Below are 25,341 nucleotides of genomic sequence, written 5' to 3'. Positions count from 1 at the left end.
TGTCTGGGCTCTTGTCCGACCACTGTCTGTGTTAACTCTCTGACATCACTCTTGCAGTATTGCACACATTCATTTTATTGTCTCTTAAGATCCATTGCATAACAGCACAATCTTACCTGCACTGCTGTCGTATTTGTTTAAAATCTGTTTAATGTTTTCTGCACTATTCCATTTGCACAACCTGTATACAGAGTCTGTACTACGCTTAGTATTTATATTTGATCCATATTTTTTCGTAGACTCTTTATTGTGTTTTGTATGTTTATATTTTTGCGTATTTAATGTGTAACTAAATGTTGTCTCGCACGTTTTATGTCTTGTCTTGGCCAGGTCGCTGTTCCAAATAAGAATTTGTTCTCAATCGGTTTACCTGGTTAAATAAAATAAAAATAAAAAAAACTGTCACCAAGTACTGTTCAAGGACGAAAATATATTGTATTCATTATTAATGGTTTAAAAGTAGTCAAAAATCAGTTGCAGTTTGACAGCATGAATACTATTTAAAAATGTATACTGACCTTTTTTGTAAAGAAATAACAGGCAGCAGTTATCCTATTTAATTTTTAACTAATAAACAAATTGAGGAATGCGATAGGTTTCATTTATTAGTCATGACAGCAAATCCTACTGGGAGTTTACCTGCTAGTCCCCAAATTACGTGTTCTAAAAGTAACTGTAGTAACTGAAATGAAAACAGATTCAGCAAATGCATAGCGTATTTCTCGCATAAAATGTTTTCAGAAACACATTTCGGTGATCTATTTCGTAAAATAAGAGATCGTATTCCAAACGAGCCGCCATTATGGAGCAGACAGCCCCACGTGACACGTTTGTCCAATCAGGTGTATCTGGCTGTCGGAGGGTGGAGCCTGTTTTCTTTGCTCATCAGCGGTCATTGAAGAGTAGTCTTGCATTGCCAGACCTTCCTCCACAGCGCTGCAAAGGAAGGTCTGGCGAGTCCACACAGCATTCCTGGATGTGAGAGAAACATGCTCTGATTTATTGGCATTTCTTTAAACCAATCACAATTGTCTTGGGCGATGTTAAGTGCTGGACGGAGCAACGGTGCCTCTGCGCCTATGCTAATAGTCTCAGGAAGGAACTTGTTTCGGTGGAACGTGTGTACGTTCAAAAGTAGTTTTAGTCATGCAACAGAAAACTCTGATTGGACAGATAGTCTAGCTAGCTGTCTGGATTTACCCTGCAGAGATCTGAGGAGCAGTTAACCATAGTCCTCACAAATCCACCGGAGGTTAGAACGCCAACACAAAGAAATAGGAAGGGGATGAACATCCGGCGGAATATGAGGCGGCACCTGAACAATCCCTAAGTGTATCGTTGTGGATCTAGACTATTGAAGAGAAACTGCCCACTGGCCTGCAATGCTGGGAAGCGGGGCGATCCCTTCTGTGAAAAATGCGTATATGTACACGTACCATTAATTTGCAGAGTTTTGTCTATTTTCATGTGTTTTCTTAATTTGCAGTGCTGTGAGCTCTCAGGGTCACTGTATCAATATGTATAATTCATACAGTTCCATTTAAATGTGATGCCATCTGAATCAATGAAGGAGAAGGAGTTATAGCACTAATACACTCCATAGTTAGAATTCTCCCTTTATGTAGCCATGTGCTGCCAAAAAAATATCAAATGTCAAAATATTTTTTTGCACTGGGTTGATATGAACTTTTCCTTTGGTGTCCCAGTGATTAAAAATAAATAAACCAACAAACAAGAAGCTACACAAACAAAGGTTGCGATTGAAAACACAGTAACCCCAGCGTCCCTGTTAATAACGAAGATTCAGAGTCTTGCTGGAACATTCCTCACAACTCTGTCACTTAAACACACCTCCTGAAATATCCCTTGAGTCAGTGGGACAAACTTCACCTCAGTCCTGCCAGCACTATAGCACCCTTTAATTACACTGGGCTCTACACACACTACTGGCCCTGTGTATGCTCTGCAAGCCATTCCACGGGGCAGCGCTTGCAGCCAGCAATATTTCAAAACTTCTGGATTTTCCTTTTTGCTAGGGCACTGATGCTAGTTACAAATTAACTCAGGAATGGGGCAGCACATGGTGCACTTACTGAGTACCCACAGTGTATTTCAAATGCCCTGTGTTGGCTGTAAACTTCTAAAGCTAGAGCATATGCAAATAGGGGGCTGGTTTGCAAATTTGTAATGCCATTACTCCAAAAAAAACAAGGATTTATGTTGTTAGATCCGTCTGTCAGAAAGTGAACAGGATAAATAAAAGAGTATAAGGTGGAATATAAAAGCTCATTGTAAGATTAATCTGTTTCAGTTGGATTGGGGAAAAACTTGACATACATAAACGCTGTTTATTAGAATTGTAATGGATGCTGGATAAGCCGATTGATGATTATCTCACTGTTGTTGTTAGTAACAGTATTGTCCTCTGCCCTTTCAGGCTGAACCTGCAGACATTTGTGGTCGTACAGTAAAAGCGAGTCATTGCGTTACAACTATGCTGGAGTCCATGGGGAGCTCTCGCCAAACACAAAGACTTCATACAGACTCAGGATGGGAGTGCATGTCTCAGGAGGATTAGCATCAGAAACGGACCAATCACAAGAGAGGTGCTTCATTTTCCCTCCTATGTGTTTGTTGTATGTTGTAATATTGTGCAGGCTATGGTACAGACATCTGTAGCAAACTGGTGGGGGGATTTTTTACAGGCAAAGCATGAGTTTCTGGTAAAAATGACATGAACAGAAGCGATGCAAGTAAGAATTGTGTGCAGTATCAGCTGAATATTTTGGTTTGTGTCATTATAAAATTAGAAGGAATAGGCAATGAGTAATACTTCAAATTTCTTAGAGTAATCCAGCACAGTATGAAGCATTAGTTAAGTATCAGTAAATACTAAATGAATCATTTATAAAGCATTGTTTCTACATTATTACACACTAGTATGGTACTGATAAACAGTTAGACATGTTTTAGTCTTGATTAATACCCTCATCTATAATGTGTTTATTGATAGATTTTTATACTTTGATTTGATTGATTTTTATACTTTATGAATGATGGTAGTCACCATTTCTAAGTTAGGTTTAACATAAATTATAAATATTTAGGAGTTGTCAATGGTTTCCAAGATCATTAAGAAAGTGTAAGTAAATGATTATCAAACTATTTAGCAGTGTTGTAGTCAAGACCACATAAACTGAGACCAAGTCATCACCAAGACACTAGAGTGTACGAGACCGAGACAAGACTGAGACTTTGAGGGGTTGAGACCGAGTCAAGACCAAGACCAGACCAGTGCGAGTCCCGCATGACACGATAAAATGTGGAAAATGCTAACCATAGGTACTCCTCAAATTGATCTAATAAGATCCACAGTTCCATAAAAAACACCCACAGAAAACAAGATAAGATTCTTCTTCATTTACCTATTCTATTGCCATAGGTGTATCATGAGAAATGCCTTAAAAATAATAATCGAAAGGCAGTCGTGGTCTTGCCCAGTCTTGAAATAAAATCCAGAGTCCTCTTTATCCCAGAAGAGACAAGACCGAGTAAAAATGCGATCGATTCCGAGACGAGACCGAGACCTTCAAAAGGTACTATCTTGAGTACTACAACACTGCTATTTAGATGTACATTTAGACATGTGTTTACACACACAGACGTGCTCAAATTTATTGGTACCCTTACAGCTCATTGAAATAATGCTTCATTCCTCCTGAAAAGTGATGAAATTGAAAGCTATTTTATCATGTATACTTGCATGCCTTTGTTATGTCATAGAATAAAGCAAAGAAGCTGTGAAAAGAGATGAATTATTGCTTATTCTACAAAGATATTCTAAAATGGCCTGGACACATTTGTTGGTACCCCTTAGAAAAGATAATAAATAACTGGATTATAGTGATATTTCAAACTTGTCATTCAGCCTATGTAAATTGAGAAAAGTAGTCACTGTGTTGTTTGGTATCATTGTGTGCACCACACTGAACATGGACCAGAGAAAGTTGTCTGAGGAGATCTGAAAGAAAATAATAGACAAGCATGGTAAAGGTAAAGGCTACAAGACCATTTCCAAGCAGCTTGATGTTCCTGTGACAACAGATGCAAATATTATTAAGAAGTTTAAGGTCCATGGAACTGTAGCCAACCTCCCTGGGCGCGGCCGCAAGAGGAAAATCGACCCCAGATTGAACAGAAGGATAGTGCGAATGGTAGAAAAAGAACCAAGGATAACTGCCAAAGAGATGCAAGCTGAACTCCAAGGTGAAGGTACGTCAGTTTCTGATCGCACCATCCGTCGCTTTTTGAGCGAAAGTGGGCTCCATGGAAAAAGACCCAGGAGGACTCCACTTTTGAATGAAAAACATAAAAAAGCCAGACTGGAATTTGCTAAAATGCATATTGACAAGCCACAATCCTTCTGGGAGAATGTCCTTTGGACAAATGAGTCAAAACTGGAGCTTTTTGGCAAGTCACATCAGCTCTATGTTCACAGACGAAAAAATTAAGCTTTCAAAGAAAAGAACACCATACCTACAGTGAAACATGGAGGAGGCTCGGTTAGAATTTGGGGCTGCTTTGCTGCGCCTGGCACAGGGTGCCTTGAATCTGTGCAGGGCACAATGAAATCTCAAGACTATCAAGGCATTCTGGAGCGAAACGTACTGCCCAGTGTCAGAAAGCTCGGTCTCAGTCGCAGGTCATGGGTCCTCCAACAGGATAATGACCCAAAACTCACAGCTAAAAGCACCCAAGAATGGATAAGAACAAAACATTGGACTATTCTGAAGTGGCCTTCTAGGAGTCCTGATCTGAATCCTATCGAACATCTATGGAAAGAGCTGAAACTTGCAGTCTGGAGAAGGCACCCATCAAACCTGAGACAGCTGGAGCAGTTTGCTCATGAAGAGTGGGCCAAACTACCTGTTAACAGGTGCAGAAGTCTCATTGAGAGCTACAGAAAACATTTGATTGCAGTGATTGCCTCTTTTGTGCAACAAAATATTAGGTTAGTGGTCCCATCATTTTTGTCCATGCCATCTTCATTTGTTTTCTTATTTACAATATTATGTTGAATAAAAAATCAAAAGCAAAGTCTGATTTCTATTAAATATGTAATAAACAATGGTGGATGCCAATTACTTTTGTCAGTTTCAAGTTATTTCAGAGAAAATTGTGCATTCTTAATTTAATTTAATTAAATTTAATAAATTTTGTGGAGGGGTACCAACAAATTTGAGCACGTCTGTATGATTTAGACATGCCCTGAGGGTCAGTAAGTGTGTTAATATGTTTTATAAACACTTATCAATACTGCAATTCATGATTAATTTAGGTAGTTAGTATAGTTTTTGTCTCCCACATGAGGAATTCTAAGTAATGACAACAGCCCTGTCGGCGCCCCCAACCCATCCTCCACACCGTAGCTACTAGACATGGAGGACTAAAAAACATGATGGACTCTTCAGAAGAGGTCATTATCTTCACTTGAGTTTCTGTGAGCGAAAGTCGTCAGACGCCACAATCTCCTGAACATAGTCATACTGAGAAATCCAGAGAGAGTTGTATGGAGCTGATAGTCTTAATTAGCTTTGTAGCAACTCATTTGGCAACGGCTTGAATGTAACGGACGTTCATTAATTTCAAAAAGTTACACACTAAAGCTTTAACATATTAAAAACTCGGTGATGATCCCCAGTTGTGCTTACAGTATGTGGTCTAGTTAAAGTTGCATTTGTGATTCTGTTGCATCAATGAATGCAGTCACAGTAATTACTTCAGAGATTCAGTTAGGTTTGGATTCTCCTCAGGCAGACATAATGTCACCATTTACATGACTGTCAAGTCAAATCAATTTTATTTATAAATGACAAATTTATTTCGAGGGGCTTTATAATCTCTACAGCATAGGACACCCTCTATCTTTAGATTCTCGATTCGGATCACGAAAAACTCCCCCAAAAAAACATTTAATAGGAAAAACTGTCTGTAAAACCAGCCTTTTTTCAATAAGAAATAATTGTTTCCAGTTGCACCACTGTCCAATTTACTGTAAACTGGTTCTGCTCTATCACATCATGCTGTTCATGTCAGCCACAGGTCTACCTTTGATACAATTATAAATGCACAGCCTCAGGCACTGCTTTGGCCAGACCTGTTGGACAGAGACTAGGGATGATGCACCAACAGCCGCCTTGGGTAAACTGTGTTTTCTGTTGAGGATACATAAAGAGGAACAGACATGCTGAAGATGTTTATGGCTGTGAAGAAAGGAGAGCACTTCAGCCTTTAAATAATAATTCTGCTATATTATAACTTGGGTCTTATTTTTGTAGTTTTCGCCATAATTTCTATGATAACCTTAAACTGTCCAAGTTAATTACTGAGGTCATCTTGGAACACAAAAACACAGAAAAAAGTCTTACGGGTCAAGAAACACAATCAGACAACTTAGACACAAACCAGCAGTTTACCAGGATTATCTAAATCATTTTATTTGGAGGTAAAAAAAAAAAAAAAAAAAGAGTGAAAGGGAGCACACCTGAAATATTTGCTATAAAAGAGAAAACTGTGTGCACACAACTATAGTAAGTACCAAATTAAGTAGGTCAAAGTTGACGAAAGTTGAAATGTGATGGACCGTTTGGGTAATATTTTGACCTAATAATTTGCCTAGTTAGCTCAAACAGAACACTTTATGTTGGCTGTGCAGAGGAGTAATGATTTGAAGTATACACTCAGTAATTACAACCACACAATGACTAGGGCTCCGATAGTTCTAATAGTTATGGATGTAATTCCAGGATGATAAAACATCTGTATTTGTTAAACTTTAAGGCTGAACTATCTGTTATTGAATCTTTTGTCTGTCCTCTGTCTTTTTTATTAGCAATGTGTCAAACACTCAGGTAAGCAGGAGTGTCACTTTAAGCCAGCAGTGGACGTCATTACCTCGATACATGACAGGCCTGACTGGTGACTGGAGATTATATCAGGTGCAGATACTTAACGTTAATGCTATAAAGGATTGGTTAATGTGCTCTCTGCACGCCAGCATCCGTGTGCTCGGTCAGAGAGTAAAAGGAAGCTAACATTACCAGTCAAGAGAAGACGATGCCTTTCTGTTGTGCAACAAGACCAACTAATAGAGCGGGCGCCCATATATAGAGGGTTTGACTCCGACCTGCCTCTCTCTACCCTTTCATTTCTTCAGCTGTCCTGTCAGTTAAAGGCCTAAAATGCCAAAAACATAATCTTCAAAAAAAAAAAAACAGGACCAACTAAGTAGTGAGTCTCCTCTGATCTCGCTGCATTACGTCCATGTCAGGAGTTGGAATATCCTATGTTTAATATGTTTGTTGGTTTGTTTCTGTATGCACCATTCACCAAAGCAAATTCCACATACGTGTAATTTATTGTGGCAATAAACCTTTTTCTGATTTTGATTGTAGTTGTTGTAGTTGTAGCAAAAGCTCAAATTTAGGAAAATATGTGTATTGGCTTTCTGGCAGAGAGCTGAATGAGAAGATTACAGAAGAGGATTAGGGCCACAAAAACAATGTCAGAATTCTGACTTTAATCTCAGACTTCTGTCTCAGAACTCAAATAAATATTTTCACATGTGGCCCTAATCCTCCTTAGAAGATTGATGCCACTGTCATATCCATCTGTTAAACATCCACACGTGTTGGCTGAACTGACTTGAGCTGCATCCCCTTTTACTTCTTTGGCTGAAGAGTACAATAATAAATACATATATATATTATTAACTGCTGCTTCTGCCACCTTTTTGTATTACCCAAAGTTCTCACTATTACACATAATTAAATGTGGTGTTCCTGCCTGCTGATGGGGAACATACTCCTGCGTGTGTGTGTGTGTGTGTGTGTGTGTGTGAGAGATAGAGAATTTTCTTCAAGCTGGCATGAAGTTGCTAAAAAAAAGCTTGTGCGCATTCCTGCTCAGTTTTGAGTGTTTTCTGGATTTCTAAGCTTCACTCCAATTTTTTTCCAAAGCCTAGAGCAACTTCAAGTGTGTGAAGTAGACATTTCTTTATCCTAAAGGACACAGCCTTGTCTTGATTAGCAATGTTATCTTATTTGGGGTGATGTTTAGCTAAAAACAAGGGACATGTCTGTTACAGATCTTACAATATGTAAGCATATAATACAACACTTATTTTAAAAAGACACATTGAGTAGGACTTTCCTGAAAACAAGGCACAAATTAAGTAATCCCTCTCAATCATCACTTATGACCCATGTGTGTGGCAGTGTCTGTATCTGCAGAGACCCTGCCCCCTGCCTGGATTTTCTTATTTTGCTGTGTTTGGGACGTTTCTGGGCGTCAACGTCTATAAAAACTTGGCGACCAGGTGCCAGATCGTAAGCACACATCAAAGAGGAAGCTATAAAAATGGCAGACACAAAAAACCCAAATACTGTGTATTGCATCGAAATGCCAAGTGGACAAAGCTCATACCAAATCAAGTGTGAATCTTGGGTTGGCTTTCGCTGGCGAGCACCATAACCCTCGTAGAGCCGGGAGGAGAGGCCACCTTTGAATGTTGTCTTTACAAACCGCAACCGACAGATCCTACTCCTTTACACCTACCTTGTTTGGTACGAACCTTTGGACTTTTCAGTTTGATCCAAACCAAAATGACAGGTGTAAAACCTTCCCCCCAACCAAAAGAGGTGTTCTCGGTCCATGATACAGTTTGTTTCAAGTGTGAAAGCATTTTTTATTTTTAAATGGTTCGGACTTTCGGACCGAATACAAAAAAGTTCTGGCAGGCTATCGTCGTGTTATAAGAGAAGTGTAGCCCCTTTAAGGAACAGCCCTGAAAGAGACGGTGTCAGCGCTCAGAGTAGACAGCTGTCGGCTATCAGAGCAGAGAATAAATCAGCAGTTTACTTGTTAAGTGGAGGTAAATGTACAGTGGAGGTTTCAGTTGGTCTCTGAATAAATGCTGCAGCTCCTCAAAACCCCAAGTGAAGCTAATCCCCATCACTCTCTCGCTGTACCACACACTCCCTACGCACACACACATGCCAACCAAGAGAACACCAAGTATAAACTTAAGGCCACTTACGTAGGCTACGGAGAAAGCTCTGCGTAGAGCCTCAGCAGTACCCTTAATCAGGCCAATTTATGCTCCCGCGTTAAATCAACGCCGTGGGTACATACGTAGGTACGTGGAGATATGGACCCTATGCCGTAGCCTGACGTGCACCTGTCAACATTTTTTACTACACTTCCCGGCGACGCAGACAACTGTGATTGGTCAGCTCGGCCGTGGCTTGGTAGCATTGCATTTCCCCCCAACTCATTTCCTGGTTCTCCTTCTCCATAAACAACATGAGATCAAGGAGAGGGTTAACTTTTCCTGCTACAGATTTCCCACCGTGGTCAGAAAGAACAGGGGAGACACTTTGTTTCTCTCAGTAGGACTCTGGAGTCGCTACTCGCTCCGAAGCTAATCACCGTCACTCTCTCACTTGCTCTACCACACACACACACACACACACACACACGACGCACGCACGCACGCCGACCCTGCTATTCTCTCAAAGAGATCAACGCACAAGTATAAACTTCAGGCTACTCACGTAGGCTACGGAGAAAGCTCTGCATGGAGCCTCCGCAGAAGCATAAATCACGCTCAACCCTCAATTATCTTGAAAATCAATGGATCTGACCTGACCCCTTAGTATACTGTAGCTAAGACACACAATCTATAATCAGATGGGCTTGGAGCTGCTGCGGTGTGAGATAAGGAAAGGCTCAGGACGCCAATACACTGTAGGGGCATTCAGCTAGGGGAAATAAATAAATGAAAAATAGATTTAAAACCAAATATGTGCAGCTTCTGGATGTTTTCAATGGCTTTGACAGTTCAGACAGTATGGTTATGCAGAATGGCTGTGTATAATAAGACTGTGCTGTTGAAGGATACTGCCAGTGGCAAACCAAGGACATTGTAGATTGTGTTCAGGAAATGTGAATGTGACAGCATGACTGACTCCAGTGTGCAGACTAGTCATATCTACAGGAATCTAAAGTGCCAGAGCACTGATGGCTGTGTGCCTGATTGCTGTTGGCAAAGCTGATAAATGCAACAGCATCATTGATATGAAACCTTCAGACCATGTTATATTAAGATTTGGCATTTACACAGGTGAATCCCAAATATATATCATGTGCTGAAGCAGGCTAAAGCCGGCCTGCCTCTCCCCTCTAACACTGCTCAGTTTTTGCTGAAAGCTGTACAATATTTGCTGAAACCCTTCAAACCTCTTGGTTTAAGCACCTGACATGCCGGGAATACTAATTTCATGCCACCAGGTGCACTTTGTGGCTCTGCAGCATTTAGCATGTTTAATATATGCTAATTTATACAACAGCCACTTCTGTCATATGAGGCAATGTAATCAGGAAATGAAATCAGAGGATTATAGCCAACGAGCTGCTTATCAGGCCTGAACAGCCTTGGCACATACCCACATTCTCATTTGGTTCGACTTTAAGGGAGAAAAGTGATACCAAATCAACAGGACTAGTGTAGTCATTGTGCACATTTACATTAGACTGCACTAGTACAGTAATAGCCTAGTTTTGTATACTGTAAGCATCACGCTGAAAAAAGATAACAGTCCTACTACTGCTACGAATTCATGTTGTTAGGTAGTCAGTAAAATATTCAAAATTTGTTTTCTGTTCATGGAAAATAAAAGCATTTTGTTTGCCTGGGTCTAACTACCGGCAAACTATCAGCATTGAAAAAGCGTTACAAATCTTAGTCGACTAATCAGCTGGGAGGGGGAAGCCCTATAAGATACAACACACCTTTAATAAAATAAAAACATATTAAACTGGCTTATTTTCTACCAAAATGGCTTATTTTCTACTATGCTTAGTTACTCATAAAAATCTCACTAGCAGAACTCGATAGACTGCCTTCTGTCCTGAAATGGTGCAAAATAAAACAATGACAGTGTTTAAGGTCTTACTGGACTGTAAGAGCTCTAATCACTCACAGCTTTAGGCCACATATGGAGATAGTGAATCCCATTCTGGTCACTCACTTTCTGCCAATTCCAAAGACCTCAGAACATTTTCAGAGAACCAACCCCTGCGGCTCATCTCTTCAGTCGGTTAGCATGATATGGATAATGTTCTGTGCCAACAGCACACAGAACATTATGTAAAATCTAAAAAGTGAGTGTGGGTGGGGTGAGGACAAATAAAACACAGATGTCCATCACCTCAGCGTTCGCTCCTGGGATGGATGAAGTGGCTTTACTTGGCTCTGCAGGGGAACAGGGGCTAAGTAGGTGGGCAGTCGGGCTGCTGCTAATGATTGTTATTAACCTATCAAACATTTATTTCAATTATTAATTAAATCTAAAGCTAATGTCCAATCACTATCAAAGTGGCATCTTCATATATTTACAATTATGTTTACATTAACCTGCATTTTATTCATTTTGCAAAATATTTTGATCGCTAGATTTTAACTGGACCTTTGGAAGATATCGCTTGACAACAAGACTGTATCCTTTGTTGGATACATTTGTCTATCAAGAGATGTAATGCTTGTTTGTAATTTATGTAACTTATTTATGAAATGTAAGTCATTTTTAATCATGAAATGAATGTGATTCATGAAAACAATGTGCTTCAAATTAGTTTTTATCGTTTTAGTTTTTGTGTTGTTTGAGTCTGGAACAGAGGATTTTAAATCCTGTACCAGAACATTTTCAAAAATTCCCCAGAATGCAGGAAATGAAGAGTTTGACGCTCAAAATCTTCTGGGGGAGGATCCCCAGACCCCCCCAGTTGCAATGTGCCCCCATCACACACACACACACACACACACACACACACACACACACACACACAATGTGGAAACAAAACCTATGCCCTTGGCTGCAATAGCCTACTTATAGTAATAATCATAATTATTTTCAGCATGAATTCAATGATTGTCAAACAATAATTTACTTAAACAATCAGTTTAGTGGGCAGACCAGTTGTGAAGTGAAGCCGACAGTGTTGTCATGCTGCACGTGAAAGGAAAATCCATTTTCACCTTTGATTCGTCTCATTTTAAATGACAGACACTGACTTGTGATACCAAATTACAATGTGAATAACTCATGACATGTAACTTGATTGTATAGGTAGGTGACCTATTAAATGACCAGTGGTGGAAGAAGTATTCCAATCTTTTACTTAGGTTAAAGTACTTATACCACACTGTAAAAATAATCTGTTACAGTAAAAGTCCTGCATTGCAAATGTTATTTAAGTAAAAGTCGTTAGGTATCATCAGGAAAATGTAGTTGTTGTATTAAACCATTGTAGAAAGAGTAAAGGATCCAACCAGTTGTGTGTTTAATGGTCTCATCATCTCAGCTGGACTTGTAGCCGTTATATTGTTGGCTAGTTTACTTTAGAATCAAACATCAGATTTTATAAACTACATGTGTTCTGTGTGCAGAAATCTTAATGTGTAAAATAACTAGTAACTAAAGCTGTAACAGATGAATGTAGTGGAGTAACTAAAGTAACTAGTAACTAAAGCTGTAACAGATGAATGTAGTGGAGTAAATAAAGTAACTAGTAACTAAAGCTGTAACAGATGAATGTAGTGGAGTAAAAAGTACAATATTTCTCTCTGAAATGTAGCAGAGTAGAAGTAGAAAGTGGCATGAAAAGAAAAGACTCAAGTAAAGTACAAGTACCTCAACATTTGGACTGAAGTACAATACTGTAGTAAATGTACTTAGTTACATTCCACCACTGTAAATGACTAGCTGTTATTCAAGTAGGGGTGACCGGGGGCAATTGTAAAAAAAAAAAAAAAAAAAAAAAACATTTTCCTTCATAACTCAAACACTACTTAAAATACACTGGTCATCTTCTGATATAGGAAGCATCGCACTAATTAATAATACAATTGATATATTTTCAAAACTATAATATTAGATTGAATGCAAGAAGTCACAGTTTTGCAGTTATAACTGGTTGGGGACAATTGTAAAAAAAAATAAGTCATATTAACCCACTTTATCTCAAATAAGACCAGACCTCAAAGTAATCAGATTACTTCTATAGTCTGTAATAATGTTTCTAAGGCTAAGATTTTTTTTTACATGGTTCAAATTCGTTTTCTCTAATGGAACCATCTAATTCACTTAGACACAGTGGAGGAATGTAACTAAAGTACATTTACTCCAGTACTGTACTTCAGTCCAAATGTTGAGGCACTTGTACTTTACTTGAGTCTTTTCTTTTCATGCCACTTTCTACTTCTACTCCGCTACATTTCAGAGAGAAATATTGTACTTTTTACTCCACTACATTCATCTGTTACAGCTTTAGTTACTAGTTACTTTAGTTACTCCACTACATTCATCTGTTACAGCTTTAGTTACTAGTTACTGTACATTAAGATTCCTGCACACAGAACATAAGTAGTTTATAAAATCTGATGTTTGATTCTAACACAACTGGTTGGATCCTTTACACTTTCTACAATGGTTTAATACTTTAACTACACTCTCCCGATGATACTTACACACTTTTACTGAAGTAACATGTCAGTGCTTTTACTTGTAACAGTGTGGTATTAGTACTTTTAGTGAAGTAGCCTAAAAGATCTGAACACTTCTTCCGACATTCCGCCTACCTTCGGTGTCATGGATGTTTTGGAGGATGTCGTCGGTGTCCAGGCGATCCTCTTGGGAAACAGCATAGGTCTTGATGTTAAAGTCGGCCATCAGATGATAGACCCCCTCCAGAGTGAAGTAGCAGTTCCGCTCCTCCTTGTCGTCTTCGTAGACCAGCAGCGCGCTCCTCCAGCTGAAGTGCTCGAACACCGCGGTGAACGTCTCTGCCATCTTCACGTAGGACGGAGCGATGCGGGTCAGGTGGGAGTACTCGGCGTTCTTGTTGCTGAAGCCGGCGGCCAGGGCACCTGCCGAGATCACCGGGATGTCCCAGTGGGATGCCAGCCTCACCACCGCCGCCGCCTCGTACTCGCACACCGGACCCAGAATCAGATCCGGCTTGCGCCCGCACGACCTGTCCACTAACACAAACAGAGCATCATTGAAACAGTTGGAGTTCTCAAAGTGGATGTTGAAGCGGAACCCGGAGTACTGTCCTCCGTCTGTCTTCAGCCTCTGCTGCGCGTAAAGGATCGCCGGTGACACTCTGGTGTGTGAAAAAGGGTAGGAATTATTTTGTGGCAAAAACACCAAAACCTCTATGTCTTCGGTGATGGTATTTGTCATAACTGGGTTCAGGAGCATCAAAAAGTAGTACACACACAGTGTGCTGAGATATGGCATGATGCCACTTTCCAAGTCCCGCTTCAGATAAATGACAAAGTGTTGGACAGATGTTCTTCAAATGTTTCTTTCCTCAAGTTGGCTCCACTTGGCAGCGCACATACGGCTGCAAACAGAAAGCCCTCCGCCGTGCGTAAATGGCTTAATGGCAAATAACTGTATTGTTTTTTTTAAAGAAGCGGATCTGCCTGACTGTGTGTGTGTTTTCTTCTGCATTGAGAGTTCCTTCCGAATGCTCCTGAACCTGCTCAAAATATTCTTCCCCAACAGCTGATCCTGCCAGGCTCGGAGGGTTCTTCCAGCTCAGCCAGCAGCCAACACACACGCTGGCTCTGGCCTGGAGTTTTGAAGCATCTTTTCAGGATTATTCCTGCGTCATCGGAGCTCTGCGCACCTCCTTCTTAAAGCGACACTGCCGCCGGAGCTCACAATGAGCCACTTCAACACAGCGCGAGTTAAATGCAGTTAATGGGAATTATGGTTCTGTAAGCCTGAAACAACAAACAAAGTACAGAACTTTCCTGTGTGTGTGTGTGTGTGTTTCAAAGATGCTATTATTCATGATGCAAATCTAGCAGCCAGGGGTCAAAAAGTAATGCTCATGTTAAAGCACCTTAGATGCTGTATTTCATTTTGGGGTCCTATAACACTTAGGACAATCCTTAAAATTTCAGTAACGTAGTAACATCAAGTTGTATTTAATACTAGGCTACAGCCAACACTCCTTGAGCAGCTACTTTGTCAGAAGTACAACAGAAGAGCAGCCTATCTGTTTACTGTACAACTGAACAAACTCTGTAAGTATTAGAATGGGTGGGTAGGCGATGATTCAAACATGCTCATCGGTAGATGGGAACAGGACGTTTTACTTGGCTGTACAGAACTCCGGGCTGGAACCGCTGTATTTTTTTAAGCATACTACACTCGTTACTAGTTACTAATCAGTATAGAATTCAATTTTAAATCCTGGCCCTTACTTATAGAGCCCTGCACGGTAAAGTTCCTTCCTACATCTCTGACTTGATACAACTTCATACTCCCACCCGTAGTCTGAGGTCATTAGGTCAGAGGCTGTTAGTGGCTCCCCGCGCTCAGTTTAAAACTAGAGGGGACCGATCATTCCAAGCAGTGGCTCCTAGGTTGTGGAATGTCTTGCCTCCCTAGTCTACATTTTCATCTGTCGAATCTTTTAAAAAGCAATTGAAGACTCTGCTGTTCAAGCAGGCTTTTAGTTAGTCAAGGGTTTTTTATGGTTGTTTGTGTTGTTTTTTATTTGTATTTAAATGTTCTTGTATTTTAATTTGTTGTATTGTATTACATTTTATTGTGAAGCACTTTGTGATTTTTATCTGCGAAAGGTGCTATACAAATAAACTTTACTTACTTACTTACTTACTTACTTACACACACACACACACACACACACACACACACACACACACACGCACACACAGATGGATGGCAGCCATTATTTTTTGAGAATTGCTAAGTCTGGTGTTCGTTAGTGCTTTGAACGAGGATTAATTTAACAACATTTCAAGTACTTCAAGCACAGGACGAGAAAATTGCCTCCCTGGTGGAAAAAGCTTAATTCAAGGTATTTCACGTAACCACTGTTACATTTTGTCCCACACAGCAATTATATGTGATAGTGTTGGTGTATAAATTGATTCTATAATAGCTTTTGTCCTCCATACAAAGTTCTCAGTCCACACATGCATAGTAAACCCGGTCTATGCTGTCCTCCTGCCCACTCTCAACACGTTCTCACTCCGAACTCGTAAAATATGGACGTTTGGGCAGTGGCTGTCAGCGTCTGAAGCGACGAAAAAAGCGCCCTTCAGCGTGTTTGTAGAACGCACTGGGGAGAGCAGCAGCTACATGGGGTTTGAAGATGACGTAGCACTAAGAGCGACTACGGTAGCGAGTAGTATGAAAGGCCGAAATTCCGCGTAGGGAGGTTAGCTAGGGTGGTGGATGGGCCAAACAACACAGGCCTTTCACCCAGGAGACCGGGGTTCCCTAACCCTAACCCTTTCCCAAACCCAACCATCCTGCTTTTCATTTCCTAAACCCAACCATCCTGTTCTTCTTTTCCTAAACCCAACCATCCTGTTCTTCTTTTCCTAAACCCAACCGTCCTGTTCTTCTTTTCCTAAACCCAACCGTCCCGTTCTTCTTTTCCTAAACCCAACCGTCCCGTTCTTCTTTTCCTAAACCCAACCGTCCCGTTCTTCTTTTCCTAAATCCAACAGTCCTGTTCTTCTTTTCCTAAATCCAACGTCCCGTTCTTCTTTTCCTAAATCCAACGTCCCGTTCTTCTTTTCCTAAATCCAACCGTCCCGTTCTTCCCGCGTGTCGCGGAAATGTAAGTCCACCCACAACCTTTTCCGTAACATAACTGCGTCAAAAGGGACGCCAATATTCCCGACCAAGCGCGTTTAGATAAAGCGCGTTATATGACACTAAAGGAGACTTTTAGCGTCAATAACAATGACAAAGGCACCTGACCAAGCATCTGTATTTTACGAGATGGGAGTGATAATCTGTTGCCACTCTCTATGTTCTAAGCACTTTTGCTTTTACAAAATATTTCTAAAATACTTGCTGCTACCCATGCGAGACGTATCTCAGAATATTTTTATATTATATATTATATATATATATTATTATATATTTTCATATGCACAGAGTAGTCAGGATCCGGTATAGGAGACTGCACTACTCAGTATGACACGATGTGCCATGCTATGACATGAACTTCCACGATGACCTTAACATGTCACTGTTCCATTATCTTTAATGTGACTATTATTTGCTACTGTTCATCACACCCCCAACCGGCCCCGTCAGACACCGCCTACCAGGAGTCTGGATCTGCCGAGGTTTCTTCCTAAAAGGGAGTTTTTCCTTGCCACTGTCGCAACAGCCACTGCTAATGCTTGCTCTTGAGGGAATTACTGTAATTGTTGGGGTTTTGGAATTTATAGAGTGTGGTCTAGACCTACTCTATCTGTAAAGTGTCTCGAGATAACTCTGTTATGATTTGATACTATAAATAAAATTGAATTGAATTGAATTGAAAAGTGTAAAATATGAATACAGAGGAAATGTCAAATCATGAGATACTGTTAAAGAAATCAATTCTCGGACCAGCTTCACATTTAATTCAGAGGTGAAAAACGTCAAATGCTCCACAGCTTCTTTTCCTGGCCACGGGACACTATCTGATATTTATCTAAGCAGTTTTTCTTCTTCCAGTCAAGCAAATATGACTGTGGATAGATTAGGGCTTATATTGCTATCATGATACTCATATCTTTATCGTTAACGTCTTAGATTTTGGATGTCGTAATATCGTTTTATGGCTTAAGTGGTGTCTTTTCCTGGTTTTAAAGGCTGTATTACAGTAAAGTGATGTCATTTTCTGAACGTACCAGACTGTTCTAGCTGTTTTATTATTTGCTATTATTTATAATATTTTATTATGTTAAATATTGTGTGTGTATCACATATATACACATATCTTTTTCCTCTGTGCCATAGAGATCCATTATTTTCCAAAAACTGTTAAAAACACATCACTCCACACTGGTGTACTTCATTACCATTAACACACACACTGTTTATTTTGATTCAATCTCACACACACATACACACACACACCGTCCTGCTGCCAAAAATCCTCACTGGAACATCAGATGTGGTTTAATGTGTCGCTGAAAAGTGGTCAACGACAAATGCACCGTTACTGAGTAATGTTTGCTAAAAATTACAGTGACAAGCTGTTGTAGAAAGTTACTGAGGCTTAAAACAAAAAGAAAATATATATTTGAGCCGAAAGGTTAGGGAAGTCAGAAAGTACTGAAAGACAAACAATGTTTGTGTTAGTCTTTTCATAAGATTTGTTGGCAATAACCAAAATATAGATTAACACTGACCTCATCATTTCAGAACATGCAATCTAGGATTATGTATCATCTTTGCCGAAGAGGAATTGAATTTGGATCCAAATGTTCGCTACATACTATTATCTCTCTCTTTTGCTATGTAAGATTCAGTATTCTTCATTGTTATCTCAATACTACATGTCTGTATTTGGACCGTGTGAATGAGGATGTAGGCTACTGTAAGGAGAATCTGAGTGAAATCTAAACCAATACACCCAGGATGAAATCACGTCCATTACAGTGATTGTTGCTGGAGTTAGATTAATTAACATGTCATATAGACAGCCTGTGGTTTAGTTGGACACTTACATAATTATCTCTTTCAGTTTGGAGGATGTATTCAGATCATTTACTTGCTTCTAAAAGAAGCAATACAACAGTGTTAAAATATACTTTAAGCAAAGATGCAGTAGTTATTCTTCTAAAATGACAATGCCTCAAATGCCTGTGTGTAATGTGAAAAGTATTGCTAGAGAGAAACCCACAGAGAATGATCATTAACTCAGCGGTTCTTCTCAGCTCTACAGAGCTTTTTAGCCTCCTATTATTCATTGACTACTTTACATGCACATATTCCGGGTTTTGCACTTATTTTGAAAAAGACGATATTTCGACTAAGCTGTTTCCATGGCTAATGAAAGTGAATATTCCACTAATACTCCCATTTACATGAAGCTGTGCATAATAGGATTTTTTTCAAAGTTTACCAGCGGTGGTGGACTTGTTGGAGCATGTGAACACAGCGTCCCTCTTTCATTCTTTCAACCAGCTTCTTGAAGCCATGTAAACAGCTCAGTCGGAATATCATCTTTTCGGACAAAACAGGAATATTATGTGCATGTAAACATAGTAATTGTCTCTTTTTCTTCTTTCTCATCAAACTTGTTTCCATCTGCAGCAACAGCAGCTGCTTTCAGAGAAAAAGCTCTGATAAACCCACTGAACACTACCTGCTCGGCAGCAAACAGCAGACACACAGTTAGAGACAAGCTGGAGAACGTAGTGGAACATTTAGCAGCTAAACAGACAGATATTTTTCTCTGCCGTTGGTGGAGACCAAAAACAGAGCTAAAACAGAGTGCATCCTTCTGGTGGACACAAACACAATGGTTCTGGATGGAATGATGGATGTTATGGAACTGATGTGTTAGTAGGCAACCGTTTGCTAACATGTTCGCCATAACAACAGCTTGTCATGCTGCCCCCAAGTGGCCGGAAAATCAATTAACGCAGCTTTAAGTCTTTTCAACAAAGTGTACGTGCTGTTATGGTGTACATATTTGTTTATTTATGTTATCGTTTCTTTCACATTAACATAAATTTTTTCTAGGGATGCACCGAATATTCGGCCACCGAAAATTTCCTGCCGAAAATGGCCCGAAAGGGCATTTTTGGTTTTCGGCCGAAATACTTTTATGATGACGCAAACAGAAACCGCGACCTGCACGTGTGTCAGTACCCGATCCGTTCCACCTGCAAAGCGTCTCCTGAGCAAAGAGGTTGAGACGGACCACGGAGTGAAAACAATGAAAAGTACGCTCTTAGAGTCTGTCAGCACACGTTTCAGTGAGATCTATTCGGATCCTCTGCACTTCATCGCGACTGTACTTGATCCGCGTTATAAAGACCATTACTCGGATGCGGAAATAAAGCAGGGCGCACGAGAAATGATCCAGGCCGCCATGGATGCGGAGAACCCGCGTGGAGACGGAGACGGAGCAGCGCCCAGCGCAGGAGATCAGAGCGCAGAAACAAAGACTCGTCTCTCTGCACCAGATGAGGGGCATGCACCCTCGTTGTCTGATATGTTCAGAGAAATCCTGCAAGAAAGTGCCTCAAATAATAATAATAACAATAGGTAAGCTATTCTGTTCTTAGGCTACTATATACTGTATGTGACTATCAGATTGTAGCCATATTTCTGCTAGATATTTTTTTAATTAAACTTTAATATTAATTTATACAATTGCAATGTCTTGATTTTAGTAAAGTTAGTACACAGTCATAGCCATAAATACAATGGTACTAATAATTGGCATAATTTCTTTCGGTGTTTCGGTTTTCGGTCTTGGTTTCCTCTTTTTCGGTTTTCGGTTTCGGCCAAGAATTTTCATTTCGGTGCATCCCTAATTTTTTCCCATTATTGTTTCCTTTACAATTATTTTTTATTACCTTTTAATATGTTTTTGTATGCACCATCCACCAAGGCAAGTGTTACTTACTTGGCAGTACATCCTTTTCTGATTCGGATTCAGTGTAGAGGGGAGCTAATTTGCAATACTTTGTAAATTGTAGTGGAGTAGTTTAATCTATAACAATGCGTTATATTCTATAGGTTGTCTTGAGTGTAAGATCTGAATCATCAAAGTAGCTAGAAACCACAGCTGTTAAATAAGGGCAGTGCAGTAAAAAGTAAGAGTAGAGTATAAAGTAGCATAAAATGGAAATACTAAAGTAAAGTATAAGAACTGTACTCATGTGCAGTACTTGATTAAATGTGGCCTACTTAGTTATATTACACCTGGTCTCTATGCCTTGCACCAAGTACTTGTTCTTTACAGCACAGAGGATCAACCCTACAGAGTGACTGACTTTGCAGTTTGCAGTTCTACAATGAAAAAATAACATTCACTTCAGCTCAAATCCTCCGCTCAAGCAGCAGCCTTGCAGTTATCGTGGCTCATTAGCACATGTCACTAATGACTCACCAACCAAGACTCAGAAGACACATTTTCTTTGCTGGCAAGTGGAGTGGAATTTGCTGACGTACATGCCAATGGTTTCCACAGCTCTCATTACACTTAAAATCATTAAATCATTACATGAAAAGGTAAAGTATTATACTGGATGTAAAGCACAATTCTGTGCTATCTCATCTGAAATGTCCAAATTACACCAATGAGCACAACTAGCACATATTCCGCAATTATGGTCATTAAGCTGAAACCAACACCTTGTCATGTAATGACATCTTTTAGTTCAGTCTGTGGGAGAATTTTCCAGGATATGAGACGACATCCTGCTGCACAAATACCTGCAGGCTCTGCTCTATTTGTGTCATGTTTTTCTGGCCACTAATGTTGTTTTCTTTTTCTTTTTTGGCATAATGACTACACCATTTTAATATTAAGTGCAGTTTGCATGTACACATATGGCCAAAAGTACAGTATATTTCCAGGTGAAATGTTTTTTTCCAGTTTGGTGTGGCACCAAAGCATCACTCAGCATCAGTGTTGGACCTCACTAATGCTCTGGTGTCTGGATGGGAGATAGTCCCTGCAGCCAGCATCCAACATCTAATGTTATAAGCAGCAGATTGATACCCATTAGCGCTGAATGATTTGGGGAAAAAAATCCAATTTAGATTTTTCGGCCACATATTGTGATTACGATTTGCGATTTTTTACTTAAAGTGCTCACGTTATGCTTTTGGGCTTTTTCTCTTTCCTTTATTGTGTTATATATCTTTTTTGTGCACGTTATAGGTTTACAAAGTGAAAAAGCCCACCCCAAAGGAACTTACCATCTCCAACAGAAAACACTGTTCACAAACTGTTCCAAACAGCTCTATTGTAGTCCAGCCTTTACTTCAGAGACAAACGTGGGTCACTTTGGAACACACGTTATAATGCTCACCTAGCTGCTAGCATGACACGCCCTCATACTCTGCTTCTGACTGGCTAGTAGTCCTTACCTAGGTACTGTCAGGGCACGCCCTCATACTCTGCTTCTGACTGGCTAGTAGTCCTTACCTAGATACTGTCAGGGCACGCCCTCATACTCTGCTTCTGACTGGCTAGTAGTCCTTACCTAGGTACTGTCAGGGCACGCCCTCATACTCTGCTTCTGACTGGCTAGTAGTCCTTACCTAGGTACTGTCAGGGCACGCCCTCATACTCTGCTTCTGACTGGCTAGTAGTCCTTACCTAGGTACTGGCAGGGCACGCCCTCATACTCTGCTTCTGACTGGCTAGTAGTCCTTACCTAGGTACTGAGCATGTGCAACTCCCAACAAAGATTGAATAGAAGTGAGATGTCTCACTCTGTAGCTAAAACAGAGAGCTCAACACACAGGGTGAAAAGAGGAGCTGCAGTACAACAAAAACATGGTGTTTTTTTTTATTTAAACCACATAAACCTATTCTTGTACAACCTCTAAATACAATTATGAACCTGAAAATGAGCATAATATGAGCTCTTTAAATGTTTAGCCAACGTTCAATATTCACTGTGTAACAGATAAAACATGACATGGAGACCAGAGGTGGAAAGTAATGAATTACAATAACTCACGTTACTGTAATTCAGTACTTTTTTTTGTGTACTTTTACTTTTTAGAGTAGTTTTTAAAATCTGTCATTTTACTTTTACTTGAGTATGTTTCGTTTGAAGTATTTTACTTTGCAACACTTTAAATCACATCCGTTACTGAGTAAAGGAAATAAAAAAGCGCTAAAGTTGTTTTGGCAAAATATCTGTCAACAAACTCAAATCAAAATGTTTTTTGCTTGTTTTGTTTTTTAGGTTTTTGATGCTTTTTTTGAGTTTTTTGTTGTTGTTTTTCTTGCTTGTTTGGCTTTGTGCCCTTATCAAATCGCAAAATACTGCATATAAATAAGTTATTAAAAAAGTATAAATATAAAAAAGTATATCCCAATGCGAAAAAGTAACTTTTACTCTGAGTAAATTTAAAATGAGCTACTTTTTAGTTTTACTTGAGTAGATTTTTATGCCAGTAATTTGATTTGTACTTAAGTAGAAGTTCATTAAAGTAATCATACTTTTACTTGAGTAGAATATTTTTGTACTCTTCCCACCTCTGTAGGAGACACCATCTAAACTGCTCTATATTCTTATACAAGGATGAGAACATGGATATGAACTGCCATCAATACGTGTTTTTCTTTTAATAAGCATGGAACACTGAACAGTCAAACACAGAACATTATCACAAAAGCTAAAGTTATAATAATAATAATAATAATAATAATAATAATAATAATAATAATAAAACAATTCCAATAAAAGACATCAGGACTTTCCTATAAACTGAAATGTGTGATCTGACTCAGTTCAACAGCAGCATCTACATGTTACACCTTCTACCGTCGTGTTAAATAAAGTTATACAAACTACATCACACATCCACTGATAATAGGACATTTCTGGAAACAAGCTGTGAAGTGTACCATTATTCCAGCATTTATCTCATGATTAAACAGTAAATATAATAATAAAAAGAGGAATAAAAAATGTTACACCAAAGGTTACACCAAACATTTAACTAAACATTGCAAATTCCATGAATTGCGTGTATTCACGATTAGCTAATCACATTCTTTCAAATCTCCATTTTGATTTGAAAAGGATTCATCGTTCAGCCCTTATACCCATGGTTTTAGAATCACATGTTCACGTGGCTGGAATGTCCACATACTTTCATACCATGTAGCATAGTTGTGGTCATCCTTTGCTTTGTAAGAATCTGAACAATTTATTGACCTGGTACAAGATGATGAACTACTTTAATTCTGATCATTGATATTTCAATTTAAACATTGATATTTTGCTCAACAATCAAATAAAAATACCCATTTGCTTGTTACAGTCTGAAAAATGTGAGCTGCCTGGCAATCTTCTGCAGATATGTCCAAACAGCCAGCATTTGTTATTTGTTTTAAATTTTTTCATTCTTAAGTTATTTGTATGAAATCAATTTATAATTTTTTTCCAATTATGCCTGCATGTATACTTGTCTTGATATTTAAATATTTTCATTTGATTGTATTTTTGTTAGATTTTTCACTTTGTACTCAGGTCTCACTTGTAAATGAGATCTTGATCTCAATCTGATTTGCTGATAAAAATAAAGTATATATATTCATTGCATTTAAGAGGGACATCTGATTATGTGGCTGGTAGTCAGAAACTTTCCCCATCCACAAGATAAACAATTCCTCTGTGGGGTTGAGGAAGGGAGAGTAAGGTGGAAGGTAAAGTGACACCATCTTGGGATGAGCTGCCAACCACTCTGTGACTGGAAGAGATGCTGAAACGCCACATCGTCCCATAAAATGTCCCCTTTCCTCACCTCGCGCAACTGTTTCATATAGAGGTCATCAATGAATGAAAATAGGTGCTCAGTGTCCCAATTAGGAGTTGATGCTTTTCAAAAACTATGTAGATGTTACTTCCGGTGCCAGAGCAGCGCTGTGAATCTATCTATCTATCTATCTATCTATCTATCTATCTATCTATCTATCTATCTATCTATCTATCTATCTATCTATCTATCTATCTAGCAGAATGTTGAAAAGTGCAGTCTAATTTACAGTGATTTGTATTATAGTTTGGTTTGGAATGCAAATAAATAGTTTTATTTTATTTTTTTACAATAGTATGTAATCATGTGAAAACTGGACTATAAGTACACAGAGGTTTGGTGGTGGTTGATGATTGATTTAAAAAAATGTGGTCATTGAATGCATTTTGTCTCAAAGCAATGAAAAGTGGTCCACAGTGTAGTCCACGTTGACATCTGTTGTGCTGACTGAGTGAAGTTTTGACTACATGAGCTTTATAATTTACTTACTTATTGATATAGTGACACACGTTACCAATTGTAGAAAACTGTGACATTCAATAGTGGGACCACTGCAGTAACAGTACCACACTGACATCCATAAGTTGGAGTGGTTCCTCAGCCGTCTGTGTGCTTTTACTGACATCTGGTGGTCATTTCTTACACTTGGACCCTGTCATTTTCAATTTGTGTCTGCTCTAACGTCTTTGATACAGGTTGAACCAGTTATTTATTGTGATTGTATAGTTAGAAGCTTGCTATGGGAAAAGTAAAGAAGTAATGTGCAATCCCATCAATGCAAATTCAGGATAGGTTTGGAGTCAGACTGATAAAATGATGGGATCTCAAGTGGTGTACCCCAAAAGTATCTATCAGAATGAAACCAGTAGCCTATGATGTAAAGACCGGCTTGATCAGGTGTATAGAAATTGGTTAATTTACCGAT

General features: G+C 39.3%; 1 protein-coding gene across 1 annotated transcript in view; it reads right to left on the bottom strand.

Annotated features, from left to right (window-relative positions):
• Positions 1-14,750, bottom strand: part of npr3 (natriuretic peptide receptor 3) — a 31,702-nt gene extending 16,952 nt beyond the window's left edge. Inside the window, exon 1 of the mRNA XM_039802033.1 lies at positions 13,700-14,750. Coding sequence (XP_039657967.1) covers positions 13,700-14,363 — 664 coding nt within the window. The 5' untranslated portion in view covers positions 14,364-14,750. The remainder of the gene's footprint in view (positions 1-13,699) is intronic.
• Between the last annotated feature and the right edge of the window lie 10,591 nt (positions 14,751-25,341).

The sequence above is a fragment of the Perca fluviatilis genome, chromosome 6, assembly GCF_010015445.1.
Source record: "Perca fluviatilis chromosome 6, GENO_Pfluv_1.0, whole genome shotgun sequence".
Taxonomy (NCBI): Eukaryota; Metazoa; Chordata; class Actinopteri; order Perciformes; family Percidae; genus Perca; species Perca fluviatilis.
The sequence above is the reverse complement of the archived record's forward strand: the minus strand, read 5'-3'. Positions and strand labels throughout refer to the sequence as shown.